This window comes from Hipposideros armiger, unplaced genomic scaffold, assembly GCF_001890085.2.
Source record: "Hipposideros armiger isolate ML-2016 unplaced genomic scaffold, ASM189008v1 scaffold_454, whole genome shotgun sequence".
Classification (NCBI taxonomy): domain Eukaryota; kingdom Metazoa; phylum Chordata; class Mammalia; order Chiroptera; family Hipposideridae; genus Hipposideros; species Hipposideros armiger.
In genome coordinates this window covers 1,046,646-1,061,980 of record NW_017731804.1, presented here as the reverse complement: position 1 = coordinate 1,061,980, position 15,335 = coordinate 1,046,646, and the positions used below count along the sequence as shown (strand labels likewise).

General features: G+C 48.6%; 1 protein-coding gene across 1 annotated transcript in view; it reads right to left on the bottom strand.

The window, feature by feature from the left end:
- DISC1 (DISC1 scaffold protein) overlaps window positions 1-15,335 on the bottom strand; it is a 280,109-nt gene that overhangs the window by 206,205 nt on the left and 58,569 nt on the right. The window contains exon 4 of the mRNA XM_019665835.1: window positions 10,596-10,743. Within this exon, the coding sequence (XP_019521380.1) occupies window positions 10,596-10,743 (148 nt within the window). The remainder of the gene's footprint in view (window positions 1-10,595; window positions 10,744-15,335) is intronic.

Here is a 15,335-nt window from a genome sequence, read left to right as displayed (position 1 = left end):
GAAGCTGAAACCCTCACATCTACAAGAATGTCAAGAGTAAGAAACTTCCCAAGTGGCCCCCAGTTGATCACAGGGGTGAGGTCCCTAATGTAAGACTCTGCTTTAATCGCCATCTGTTGTGGCTTCTGCTTGTCCACAGAGCTAGCTTACACGATTGGACCTATACTGTCCAGTTCTGGGGCCCCTCACCCCAGGGGACTGCATGTGCTGAGAGTGCAAACACACACCAGATTTTAAAGGCTGAATAAGAAAACAAAGAGCGCAAAACATCTCCTTAATGATTTTTTTATGTTCACTATCCAGGGCCGATCTTGACTAATAAGGGGTGTGACCAACATGCAGACACTGGAGTCAGAGCTTCTCAGAAAGGTTTTGCACAAAGACTGTCAAAACGACTTAAAATCTGTTTGGCTCCCTCTCTGACTTGTGCAGGAGTTGGCATGTTTGGTTAAAGCCATGCTGGTGAAAATGCAGTGTAGGCTGGAGCTCAGAGCAGGTAAACTGCCTCTCAGGTGAGCTGCCTTGCATATACTCATCACCCAAAGATGACAAATTCACCCTCAAGTATTCGATTTCTAACTCAATGCAGCTGGTCAGGGAAAAAAAAAAAACTTACCCCAAAGCAAACCTATGCCAGCCATTCAAGGAAACTATATCTCAGAAAGCTCCAGAACTGAAACTAAAAGGCAAATGACAAGTTGGGGGAAGTGCTGACACCGACGTGGCAAAATAAGGGGAAATATTGCTAATGTCAAGAGTTCTATCAAGTCAAGAAAAGAGATGAGCATGTCTATTAAAAATTCAAAAGAGGAATGACAAAGGGTTAATCTGTAACCCTTTTATCATCAAAAATAGTTTTAAGTGCAAATTCAAGCAACACAAAATATCATTTTTCAACTAACACACTGGCCAAAGTTTTCCTAACCTTGGTGAGCATAGGGAATAACTTAGACTTAAAATATAGTACAGCTTTGGATCTCATATTCCCACGTCTAAGAATTCACTGTATATAAAGACTCATAGACATGCACAAACATTAGCTACAAAAATCCCACAATTTTTTCTTAACAACCAAAACCTGAAAACACTGCGACTGTGGTCCCCCGAGTGAGGACTGGAGCGGCCAGGGCACAGCCACCGGGGAGGGCGGCGCAGCCACCAACGCTGGGACACAGGAGCTATGAACACACGGAGGATGGTCACCACATGCTGCTATTTTTAAAGCAGGTATTATGGTAATATTAGGTTATGAACAAACTTATAAAAACAACATCCATATAAAGTAGAAGATAGGCAAATATCCACCCAAATGTTACCAGTTCTTATCTCTGGGCAGTGGGGTAACTTCTTTTGGCCACTCCTTTATTTCTGAAGTTTTCTATAGTGGGCATATATTTTCTTTATAGCTACAATAGAAATGTTTTCTACCACACCCATTTAGGAGCCACACTATTTCCTTATATGTTTTGACCTAGTCAACCTGTTGTAGCCCTTGGACAAACAGACGTGTCTGCATGTGAAATAAACCCCATTCACACGCTAACTAAAGGTCAAGGGCATTTCTCTGCAGACAAGCGGGCATCTAGAGCTTCTGACAGTCTCGAGTATGAACTCAACCTGTCCCCTGCTGCCCCAGACCTCCTGCCACACAGTCAGACCTCAGCTGCCACATGCAGCCAGACCTTGGGGCCACAGTCGCAGAAGCAGAAGCGCCTTCTAGTTTGTCCATCTTCGGGGTCGCAGCACCCACATTTCTTAGAAAATTAATAACGTGCTGTGCTCTGTTCATCTCCTTTCACCCTGACCCATTTCACTCATTCATTCATTCAGAAAAATGAAAAACACTACTAAGCCCACCTACTACGTACCATGGACTGTGCTTCGGTCCCAGGAACACGGCTGTAAGCAGACCTGGGTCCTGCACAGAGCAGGGGGACAAACACACCAACAGGAAAACGCAAGGCACTGCATAAATGCTCAGCCAATCACGCGGTACTCACAAAATAAGTGAACCAACCACGCTCTGCAGGGAAGCAGCCCTAATATCATCATTTTAGAACTGACGATAGGAAATATGTCACTTGGCTTTCCTAAGTTAGAGAGACGCTAAAAAAAAGCCTGGCTTTTATTCCTGGGTTTCTCTGAATCAGCCTGAAAAGCATTTACTTACTGTAAAATACCACGCAAATTAGAAATCTATTTTAAGGCCTGTCACTCTCTGTTTCATGGGCTTAAGGACAAATAATAGTAACAGCAATACTGATGTTTAAACTGACAATAGTAAAATAAACTAGTATGAACTGAAATTTACTGTGCACCAGACACTGTCATTTCCATTGCACTCACTTCTCGTTGCAGACCTAAAGGGAAGAGACTATTACTACAGTTTTGTCAGCGAGGACAGCGTCTGGGAGATCCAGGGACTTGCTTCTGGTCACACAGAGAGCGAGAAGAGCAGTCAGACACACATGAGGCTGGCCCCACGTTCCAGCCCTTCCGGACACCATGAGCTCTCAGCAGGATGGGAACTTCTGTTTCCTCCTGGCCTCTCGCCTTATGCCACCCACACACACACTGGTTAAATCCGTTGCCCGATGTTCCACAGAGCAGCTGAGAACGACAAGGAGGGCCCAGCACACGCAGGCGGACGACCGCAGCTCAGCCCTAACTCCTCCTTCTTCTGGCTGTGTGTCGTTGGCCTTCCCAAACCTCTCTGAGCCATACAGTCCTGGTTTTTAAAATAAGCATGAGGATGAGGATGAGGGCTTCCCTGTATGGCTGACCACAGGGAGCAGGTTCATTCAACAGGGGGCCACTGAGCACCTACTGTATGCAGGCCCCTCTGTCCACAGGAAGCTTGCTGTTTACTGTCCCTCGCGTCTCGTGTTTGCACCAGGAAAACGAAAGCCATGCTGGTGTCCAGTGGACACTCCTCCACGGGGTCATACTGTACAGGAAGAGGAAGAAGGAATGTTTCTGAGGCTCTCTGCATGGCTCATAAGAGGACTGTCTCTAGAATGGAACCATCTCCCGACACTGAAATCGCAGGAATGGGACGCACTTCCTCGTCCAGGCCCCCGAGCCTGGCCTGTTCACACAGCCACTCGCTCTAGACTGAGCCATCTCTGGTTGCACCAGCACCGAGCAGGGGCTCAGCAAATGTTTGTTGAATGATTTGATGAGTCTCTGGCCTAGAAAATCCAGATGTCATTTATATTCACCTTTCTATTGCATCAGATCGCTTCTTTGCACTAATTCATTTACCAATTTGCACTGCTTATGCAAATATTCAGTTTCCTGAATTTCCTAACCAGATACCATCTGGGTCGGGATGGGAGCTATTGAAGGAAATCAACACAGAATTAAAAATTCGCTACGAGGAGCTACAGGTGGGCAACTGGGAATTCCCCGCATTATGGTTAATCACATTCATTACTTAATACATAAGAAAAGCCCCTGTGATTCACCAAAACTCCTCTCTCAGTCTCTCAGACTCCGGGTGTAGAAAGCCACCCACAGACGCTGAGCGGGGGCCCCAAGACACACTGTAGCTCAGTAACGAAGCGAGGGACAGGCTCCCATCTTCCAAACCTTCAGTCCCCCGAGCCCTGCTGCCTCTTCCTTTGACAAAGTTGTCCCATTATATTTAATGCTTCTCAGTGTGTAGTCCCCAGTGTCAGCTGCTAGAAACTGATCAGGGTGTAAAGTGAGCACAGCCCTCAGGGGCGAGAATTAAAAGCAGGAAGTGGATGTTGGAGCAGCACTTGGTGCCAGCGGGGACTCGGGGTGTCTCGGCCCCCATGGTCAGGCCTGAGGTGTCACGCAGGCCCCCATCTGGGGCTGCCCAGTGCTGGAAAAATCCTAGCCTTTCTAATTTTGTCCTTTCTACCGATCACTTAAAGAAGGATAAAACCCACTTGTGAAATAAGATCCTACACCCCCTGAAAATGGTTGAGCCCCAAATTGCACAGAACACTTATCGTTCCAGTGAGAGCACTCACCATGTGACTTCTGTGAATTCAGTGATATTGAGAAAAGAGTGAAACACCATCTGGGTGTCGGCGTCTCCTGAGCCAGCTGGTCATGAGTCTGTGCCTGTGATGAACCCACATTGCCACCTCCTCCCCAGCCAGTGCCCACGTCCCCAGTGACCGTCCCTTTCGCTGAGGGCCACCTTCGGAAGCATCTGCTGCAGGGCAGTGGAGAGGCCAGACACCCCACTGTCAGGACAATGGTGCAGAAAGGCTCATAGCAACAGCCGTGACTGATACAGTTGTATGTGTAACAGCCAGGGTCCCTTTCCCAGACAGGAAATCCAGTCTTCATTGTGCCAGAAAAATTGCATTTGGTGCCACGGCTGGAATCGTAGAATTGTAGTCGAGGAAAGGACCCAAATTATCGAGGCCAATGCTCTCGTGTGACAGTCAGGAAAACCTCAGTTGACAGGACTATTTCTGGCAATAAGAGCTGAGAGTGACCTTCTGAACATCTTTGCTAACTGCTCCCTACTGATGACCATTCCACCCAATTTAAGTCAGACTTTCGTGTCTCCATCTCTCCATCTTTGGGAAGATGGTGATGAAGAAGTGGTTGCACCAGTCCTGGAATCACTGAAGAGTGCTTCAAATCTAGAAATCGCTTCCTCCTCCAACAAAGTACCAAAACAAACAGTGTCATAAATTATGGAGGTCACTCTGATAGCACAATGGAATATTGTAAAAGTGTCAGACACGATATAGGTCATTTTATACTTCTTCCTTTGTGTATGGGTGATTTGGGTCTAAAAAAGCAAGGAGAGTGGAATAAGTCATACTCCTTAGGACACTGACCATCATCGTTTCATACATCTTACCCCACTCACAGAAGTGACCGCCACGCAAAAGGAACACACAAATATTGATTTGGGTTTATAATCGCCATGCCGAACATAGCTGGCTTCAGGACAGACTTCCGTTGAATTTGAGCAAAGAGGATAATATGGAAGACTCTGGACACTTCTGTTTATAATCCATAATTCTAAAACAAGCTCTGAGGTATCCCCTTCACTTCACCTTCTTTTTCCCCTTTTTTCCTCCTCCCTTCTCTTCTTGAGGCGATGACAGGCGTCAGCAGTGGGTATCCTGGGAGCAGGACTCAGGCCTCGCCGGTGCCCATTTGGCCCTCAGCTCAAGCTCTGACTCAGAAACATATCCTGGTATGCTGATAGTAGTGACCATTTTTACGTCACATGCACGGGGCCGTGTCATTTTATATCTCTGATAAAACGTGCCTGGCACACTGATTTCTAGTCTTCTGCAGTGTTTCTTCATTCCAATCTGTGAACATGGAGCTGATTGTCGCTCATTGAATCCTCTGGGGCGATGGTCCCAACATGACAATTAAATGACATAAAGAATCACATGTTTCAAAGGGAACAGAGGAAGAACGACTCAGCCCGGAGGCATCGCGAGCCACCCAGCATTCCTCTCTTCTGTTCCCATAGGGCAAGAAGGGTCTGACAGGAAGTACCTGGGCAGGCAAACCAGGGCTCTGCCTGAAAAGCCCCACTGGAAACCACTGTGTACCTTTGTTTTAAACTCTGTTATATTGTGCTTACTTATGTTTTAAGGTATCCATTGGAAAAAGGCCTTTGATAAAGGGCATTTTGCACACATGTGCACAGACACACAATTTGGCTTGTAAATATGACCAATTTCCACATACATACTCATATTATGTTGGCAAAGGTCCGATGGGGAAACACAGAGAAATAAGTATACATATGTGTGAAAGTAAGCAAAGCTCTCCTCTTAGGAGGAAGGAAAAATGAGCTGTCTTTTGACTGCAGCAAGGGCAGATGCCTCTCTGTTCTCTTCTGGTCGCAGCTGTGACGGGATATTGAAGGGAAACCTTCTGGTTGCCCCAGAAATAGAAGCTGAAGAAGGACACAGGCCTGACTGTCCCCCACTCTAAACCTGTCACAGTGGGGTGGGGTGCCCCTACAGTGTACCCCAGGAGCTGCACAAGCCATGCCACCACGATCAACTGCCAGTCTCAGGGTACAGCCACTGGCCGTGCAGGAAAGGTCGTCTCCATGAGAGATGCTTTTTCTGCCCCTCCCCACAGTCCCACATCGGGGGCAAAGAGGGAATACCTGTCCACTAAACCAAATGAAAATCAGGAAATCCACTACCCTCGCTCATAAAGACGGGGAGTGCTCTGCCGGGAGGTAGCCTGACATCTGACTCCCCAACATGGCCACGTGCCTCAGGTTGGGTTCCCTTAACGACAAAGTCTGAGGCAAGGATCTGACTTTGGGCTGTTATTTGGAGAAGTGGTTCCCACAAAACTAAGAGTGAGGGAGTGTGGAGGAGGAAAGGTCAATAAATGGTGCGTTATTGGGCTGATCACCACTTGGCACCTGGCGCCAATCCCACTGGAACACTCTGGATAAAGGAACTGGAGTGCCATAAAGAGCACAGACGGTCTGGAATGGAGTGGCCTGAATGCCCACCATTCACTGTGACAAATATACGTGAGTTTCCCGTGAGTCCAGTGACCTTCACAAAAGCTATCTTCACAACAAGTGTGCGTTGGGCAGGGGGACCCCACAGGAAGAGGCTAAGTGATGTGTGAAAATGCTGGCTGTCCGGGTAGGGTGAGGAGACTGCTTTTGCCTCAGGGTCTGGGCAGTGGGAGCCCTGCGGTGCCCACTGGGGAGCCCACACAAGTGTCACAAGAGAGAGAAGTGTGTCAACACCTCTGACAAGGGAATCCCAGCCCCTGGGAGCCAGGGAGGCAGCTGAGACCAACAAGGAGCAGATTACAGACACTGGACAGGAAAAGCTTTGAGCTGGACTGGATGGGTGATCATCAGCAACTGAAAACATCCCAGACGTTTGTGTTATCTGCCCAAGATACCATATTGAAACGGGAAAGACACATTCAGCAGCCAACAGAACCTGGAGTAAAACCAGTCTGTGTCTGTAACCCACTGACAGAGGACCCCAGGGACCCAGGTATATTACTGAGTCGTGTGGGATAGGGTGCTGCGCCATCTGAGTACCCGTATCTGCTATTAGGGGAGCTGGGTTAACCCACAAAGGCAGCAGCTGGAAACCGCTGGGCTGCCGGAAGGACCCGAACAAACCGAGTGTGATTCTGGCGGCATCCTACACAAGGCTCAGAGAACTAAACTGTGCTTTTTTAAAAGTTGAATTAAACAGGGGTTATTACAAACAAACTGACAGTAAAAATTTAAATTGGAGTACCTGCTTGTCCTTGGGTGTTTACATCTCCTTAAATCTTATTCTAAACCGAATTTTCTCCCAGAGATCCAAAGGCCCCCTGAAGGCTGAGCGCACCTGACCATGTCCTGAATCAGCACGCAGCCACCTGCACGCGTGTACTCAAGTGGCTGGTGATGGAAGAAGGCTGCAGCTTTCACCAGATTCGCAAAGAAATAAGTACTTGATCCCAAAAGGTCAGGAGGCACTTGTTTGTGTTATTAATTAGTACTGAAATTTACCACGTTGACACAACCAGTCTATTTCTACAGGAAATGTGCAGCTCACTGGAAAGCGTTCTATTCCCCCTTGACTCGGAGGAGCCCCTGGCCGGGGAGAAACCCGTCTGTCCGGCTCTGGGCTCTGTGAGCTCCAGCCTGGCACCGTGTCCTCCTGGTGGCCACTGTGAGAACTGCAGCCACAGTCCCTGGTTTAGGGGAGTCCAGACAATCCTGATGATGACAAATGTCACAGGTTGGGGGGCAGTTGGCACGTTGAAAGCCAACTTTTTAAAAATTAACAACTAGGAAATTGTTAATATGCACTAGAAAAATGTAGGAAAGAACTTGATTTTGAGTCATTTTCTAATTGTGTTAATAATAGAACAGGTGGATTTTGCAAAAGAAAAGCCAAGATAATACCTAAATAACTGGAGTTTAGAAAATGGGGGTCTAATTCAAGTCTCTTGTTTTCTGATGAGGGGAGTGAAGTGTGTAAAAATTAAAGTTTAATAAGTAGTTTTAAAAGATAGTCAATTTTTAGGCTAAAAAGATAGTGAACAGTAATAGATCAGGGAGCTGTTCGACAGAGAGCTGAATTATAGGTTGGCACTCTGGAGAGAGATCGTGGTGGAGACATAAATTTGAGGGAAGTGAGTACATTAATGGCACCCGGAGCACAGGCGTGTTAGAGGTCACCCAGAAAGGGCATATGACGTGAGAAGAGAGGCCAGGCTGGAACCAAAGCAGAGGATTGTCAGTATTAGGGACCCAGGGAGAGGAACAGGAGCTCAGAAGAGACAGAGAAGCAGACCCAGCCAGGCAGCAAGACACCCAGGAACGGGTGAATCACGAAAGCCAAGGGGAGAGACAGTTTTAGGAGTGAGTGTGATTGATTCCAAGTTCTGGACAATGCAGAGATATAGAGCACAGTAAAATGCCTTTTAAATTTAAACTAGAAAACTATCACTGACATCGGTAGTGAGGGAGAGAAATCAGATCATGGAGGGCTCAAAAAGTGAATCAGAGCCAAGCCCAACGTACAGGTAACTCCTGCGAAGGAAGGAGAGAAGGTGAGAGTTCACAAGTGAGCCAGCGGTTTACAGGCTTCACAAGCAGTTAATTAAGCCTCTGCTTCTATGGGGACATATTATGTTGCCTCCGATGGAACTGCTATCTTTACAAGTCACAGTCAATATAAGAAATGTCACATGATGTAACCTGAGTGAGAACGCATGACGATACTGCCTTTATTTTAGTGTATCGTGTACTATGAGACACTCAGCCAAGACCATAACAAAAGCATCACTTTTCAGCCAAATCGCATGTAGGCTAAATAGACAATAATTGAAAAGTCTCTGCCAGTTCAGACTCAGAGAGGCAGTGCAGTGTGCTTGTTCCAAGCCGGGACTGGAGCCAGACTGGCGGGTCTGTGCTCTAGTTCAGGCCCCACTGCTGTGTGGTCTGCCTCTCCTGGGCCCTGTTTCCACACCTTTAAATACAAACATAGGTATAGATGGTGGTGGTATAGCTCTCCATGTAGACAAGATATCAACATATGAAACGGTATACCCTACATTGTCCTGGGGACTAAGTAAGTTACTTCCTGTTCACTAGGGACAACAGTGTGGTCCATCCACACACTGGGACGTCACTCAGCCTTAAGAGGGAAGGACATTCTGACACTGGCTACAACGTGGATGGACCTCAAGGACACTGTGCTGAGTCATGGGGACAGGGTTTCGCTTTGGGAAGATGAGAACGTTCTGGGGACGGGCAGTGGGGACGGCTGCATGACAATGTGGATGCATTTAATGCCACAGAGCTGTGCACCTAAAATGATTGAAATGGTAAATTTTATGTTATGTACACTTTACTGCAATGCAAATTTTTTAAAAATTGAGTTACTATGAAAAGCACTTAATAACAGCTATGCAGTGTTTGTAGAGAAAACAGGAACACAACACAGCAGATGCTCAAAATGGCCCGAGATTGAAGTGGAGGACAAGAACCAACCCCAAAGAACAACTGAAAAAAAGGCAAAAAATCAAGTTGGGAAGGGCCCCATGTGAGAAAGGGAGAGGAAACAGGTGATACCTGGACGTCCTATGAAAAAAGAAGAGAAGCGGGGTGGCGGGATGGCCCTGCTCCCTAAGGAGACCACGTCAAAGCCACTCAGCAAACATGTATAAGGCGCATGACCAGGCCAGGCCCCCGTCCCAGCAAAGCTGCAGGACACGCCCACATGACAACAACGGGCTTGGCCGCTGAGATGCAGGGAGACACCACGATAAACTGAGCGTATGAGGCGGTGTCCACCTACTAGGAGGAGTCAGGCGGTCTGGTGATTGGCAGGGCCGCCTGGGAGCTGGAAATAAAGTGTAATTGCTGTGGCCATGTTTATGCCTAAGTGGGAACAGGCCTGGGTTGTGATTAGGCGAACAGCACTCATCACAAACAGGTTCCCTCTGGAGGCTTCCCCAGGGAGAGGACACGAGCGGGTGGACGAGAGCAGCGGCTCTCGGGCTTTTCAAAACGTGCCCGTGCCTGGGACCCACGCCCAGCCAGAGAGCCTGACCTAGTCAGCCTGGGGTGCAAGCTCGACATTTTAAAACTCTCCAGGGGACTCAAGCGTGCAGCCACTGGGTTAGAAATGGCCATTGCTCTGTATCTATACAGACACAGCAGACACGGCTGAGGAGCTGGAGGTGGAGTCGGGAGGAGGATGTGTTTCCGTCCCTCATTCAGAGGGGACCGGCTGTGGATCTGACAGGCTAAGGATGACACAAGACCCAACTGCCCCTGACAGAGAAACCCACCCCCACCTCCTCACAGGCTGGCTCCTCGGAAGCTTAACACCCAGGCCCCAGCTGTGCTATTGGAGGGGTCCCTCCTTGTCAATTAGCAGGAAGGTCTTCTTAGGAAAGTGTGACCCACACCCGTCCCTCACTTGGGAAGGAACCCCCACCTGCACAACCCACAAAGGGCACTTCCCAAAAACAAGCAGCTGAGGGCCTCTCCAGCTAAACCCCTCACAGCGCTTCACTCGCAGGAGCTGAGAGAGAGGATGAGGCCGGGACAGGACGCTGGGGCCACCCCACCGAATACTCACTGCTGGGCGGCCCTGAGCAGGGCGGCCTCCACCTGGGCCCGCAGGTGCTGCAGGAGGCCGCCAAGGGCCGGCTGCCTGGACGGAAGCTGGAAGTGCAGGTTGCTCTGCTCTCTCTCCAGGTCTTCTAATCTTTGTTTTATTGTCTCCGCTGGAAATCCAAAACAGCGAGAGGGGAATAAGGAACCAGGAAACTCAAACAGTCCAGGATCTCTCCACTCCACTCCCAGCATTCACCTGGATGACATAATGTAAAGCTGGGTTCCAGGCCAGCAGCTCTTTCTCCCAGTTGGTTGCTTTTAAGAATCTTCTGTCTTTCTACTGACAGTACAGCCCTCCCACCTCTCAGCTTTCTATCAGAGGGTATAGTTCATATATTTATATCATGGTCGTAATCATGACCATCACACAGAAGGATACTTGATATTAATTATTTTTAAACCCATTGTGATTGGGAGGAAATCTGCTGATTTTAATAAGTTCTATATAGTCAGTTGAAGAAAGTCAGTGCCCAAGTGTTGATTTTAAGAATGTTTCCTTAGAAAGTGCCCATCAAGATAAGCCCATCAGTTACGAAAGGCATAGAAACAATGTTCCAATTCTACCATGTTATAGATGACCACATATCCACTGCTGTTGGAAAGTAGGGGTTCTGTTATTTTTAAAGACCTTAAGTCTCCTAGGACAAGATATAAATACAGAATCACTGTAAAACAATTTTTCTTTAAACAAATAAACTGCAGCAATTGGAATTCCCTCAAATGAGAACTTACCTTCATCTTCAAACACCTAAACAACTGGAAATCTTCCCCTAAAGCTATTTTTGCAGAAATACAAGCACTGGGTTGAAAAATAGCATCCATCAGGGCTTCCGTCCCGGTGGGCCTGGCCAAGTGTTGCGTGGAGACCTTGATGCCCTCCACCCTGGGGGAGCAGGTGGGCTTTAGGGCCGCCCGAATGCCAGGCAGCCACCTGTGGCCATGAGCTCCAATGTTTACCCCGGTGTGCACTGTAACTATTATCCTCTGCCATGATGAGAAGACATCTGGAGGTTCCACGCTACACCCTATTTCCACAGCCCTACAGTCATTTTCCAAGCAAGCCATTTCTTTAAGACTCAATTTTGAATTAAAACTGTTCGCAACAAGCATGTTATTTTGAAAACGCTTTGAACAAAACCTTTATGTACGCTGATCACAGTGCATGCTCCTGTGCAATGACATGGGTCCCAGGCTGGCCCACTTCCAAGACATGCACTTGGGCAGAGGAAAGGCTGGTGGTCCCAGGTGTCATGGGCAGCACCCAGGTCTCTGGGGATGTCCACTAAGAGGCCTGCCCATAAATGTGCCGCATACACTGGGACTGATAACCAGTAACAACACGCTAACAGGACATGCCAAGGATCAGTTCTAATGATACCAGACAGGGTCGTCCACTTCCTGTTTCAGGGCAAGTCACCGGTAACCGCCAGAGCGCTCGGTCTGTGCCGCCTTCTTCAAAGGGACAGTGGGAGCCGATTCAGACCCCACACTTCCGGTACGCAGCAGAGTCCGGCCTGACAGGTCTTCCAGGATAACGCCAAAAGGCCCCTGTTCCCTGACACCAAGCTTCAAACGTTTTGTAAAAAGTATTTTAATTTTTTTACTTTCATTAATTTATGTATTTATTTGTTACTTAGTTGTTTACTTATTTCTTGCTTTATAAAAATCAAAACCAGTGGAAAGCAATAAAACCCTTGTCTTATGTGCTTTAAGATTGAATGGATGCAGTCATAATTAGGGGTGAAGATGGATCAATGTACCACTCTACACAGGGGTTCAGAGAAAACTGAGTTTCGAGCTCAGCTCTGTCATTCCCAGCTGTCTGACCTTCAAGTTGCTTAACCTTTCTAAGCTTCAGTTTCCTAATCTGTAGAAATGGAGCTAATAATGGTATCTATGTCATCAGGTTTCCTGAGGATTAAGTGTGATGAGCTATGCAAAGTATTTAGCACTGTACCTGGCACCTCACACGTGTCCAGCAGGACTGGCTCTTCCTAGCAGCACCATTAGGTCCTGGCCGAGTGTTCGCAAGAAAGTAAGACTGGTCTTGGCCTCCCTCCACCACCCGCCATATTCTCAACTGTACCCTCCCACTGCTGGGAGAAGGGGTAAGGCCTCAGAGACCACAAACTGATCCAGCAAAATAAAACACGGGAAATGGTCCAGCAGTTGCCAAAACTCACGTTCACAATGAATCCCAAGGAAAACATAAGTTCTCCCAGGAACTACCTGTGATTAGCTACGTCGTGGGCTGCCAACTCACCTTCCAAAGTATGGCTATCTCCAGTTGTTTCTGCTTTATGATTAGACAAGTGCACTAGGATGGTCACCGTCGATTTTACAGCTTATAACTATCTCTCATGCATAAAGTATTTCCTATTCCAGCCTCCCGAATGGCTATCAGCTGCTGGAGTTCTTCACATGCCAGCAGTACCTGTGGCTGGTGTTGGGTATACCCCACTGGTCCCCCCAAAGTACACCCCTCACTAATTAGACACCCCAGGCAGGGGTTCTCCCAGCCAGAGAGAGGAGCCTGCGCTGGTGAACAAAGTGAACAGCAGTAGGGGACGGGGCAGGGGCTCGATGGTCAGGCCACGTAGGCCATTGAAAGGACTTTGATGGTGACCTTGAGGGAGTGGGAGCCACTGGAGAAGGTTTGGCTCAGTGGAGTGACACGATTGACTCACGTTCAACAGGAAAACCCACACTTGCAAAGACACTGCTAAGAGCAGAAGCCCGGAGACTAGTCACAAGGTTATGGCAGCTCCCTAGACCAGACCTAATGGTGGCCACCAAAAGTGAAAGTGGGGGTGGTAGAAGGTCCTCAGATTTCAGGCAGTCTCTGACAGACTGGACACGGGGAACAAGAGAAGACAGAGGTCAAGACTGACTCCATTGGTGTTTTCCTGAGCAACCAGAAGAGTGAAGTTCCCACGAGCTGAGCTGGGGAAACCTGCCGCTCTCTCACCCCAGAAACACCCCAGGCAAGTCCTCCTCTTCCTGCTGATCGGGCCCCTTCCGGGCCCCACACTGCAGGCGGGCCCCTGGTCCGCATGCTCCCTAAGCGCGCCAGGCTCCTCTGCGCCCTCTGTGCCTCGCACTTGTCTTCACTTGTCCGAGGCCACCTGTGTCCATGACAGAGGGACCACGTCACCATGTTTGTCATTGTTTAACGACCTGCACCCAGGACACTGCCTGACTCGGAGAATGCACAAAAAGATGTCCAGCCAAACTTGTGTTTAGATTTCCTCATTTTGGTTGTTGTTTTGTATATTTTCATAAGCCACTTTGAATCCTTTTCATTAGCAACTTAATGAATATAAAAATGTGAAACTCAACAAGCTGAAAATCAAGGGCACCGCCTCCCTCGCAGGACTGTGCCCTCTCCTCCAGGGTTCTCCCTGGTCCCTGTCATCCGGGCCTGCAGCGTGGGGCTCTTGACTGGTCTCCTTCCTGTTTGCAGGCCCTGGGATTCTCCCTGTGGTGCTCACCGCACTCCTGCCTTCTCCTCCATGTCCACAGCCTCCCGTCCCGCCCATGTCATCATCACTTCCATGGATGAATGGCCTCACTGACCATCGCCTCACTCCTCCCTCCATTTCCACACGTCACCCACAGAGTGCCCTTCCCAACACTCAGCTGTGCACCAGCCAGGAGCCGGTAAGTGGACGCAGCATATAGACATCTGTGATGCCCTGCCACCGCTCCGAGCACGCTTGTCCACGTTATCTCAAAATGGCCTCAGAATCCTAGCGGACCCCACCTGACATCCGGAATACAGGCCAAGCGTCGGTGCCTGGCTCTCGAGACCACAGGCGTGCACGCTCCCTCAGCCTCGCTCCTCTCTCCCACACTGCCACTCTGCCCAAGTGACATAGTGGTGACACATCATTGGAAACAACACAGAATCACACCAGGCATCAGGGCACCTAACTTCTATCAGCTCCGACCCTGACTCAGCAGACGACACCTGACAAATCACCTGCCCATTTAAGTCTCAGAGCTCCATCCACTAAATGGGAGTAACATCTCCACAGGCGTTTAATGAAACCACGGTTGTTACTGAGCAGCAAAGAGGTGTATTAGAAACCGCTCTGTCACAGCCACCTTGGGCTGCTGTGACAGTGTACTGGCTGGGTGGCTTATATGAATGACATTTATTTCGCACAGTTCTGGAGGCTGGAAGTCTGATATCACGGTGCCAGCGTGGCTGGTCCTGGTGGCAGCCCTCTCCCGGGTTGCTGTGTCCCTCACATGGCAGAAAGAACACGAGCTGGCCTCTTTTTTTAAGGGCTCTAATCCCCTTCACCGTGCTCCACCCTCATGACCTAATCACCCCCAATTCTACCACACTGGGATTGGAGTTTCAGCAGACTTTGAGGGGACACAAACATTCAGTCGGTTGCGTGCCTCACAGGAGGAGGGAGACATTCCAACCAGCATGGCTGGCCCACTTCGTCCATCAGTGTAGACCACGTGGAGAAATGATTCCTCTGAAAGGGAGGAGTGTTGAAAATGATTGCAGGTAGCAGTTTTCACTTTCTAAATGCTATGCTTATTTATTATTTCATGGTTCATTCCATCAACAAATACTTCTGCGACCTCAATAGTGCTAGGCCATAGGGCTGCCAAGATGAACAAGACTCATTCCTGGTTCTTAAGGAACTCAGTGACTGGGACGGGGTCAAAATTATAAACAGGC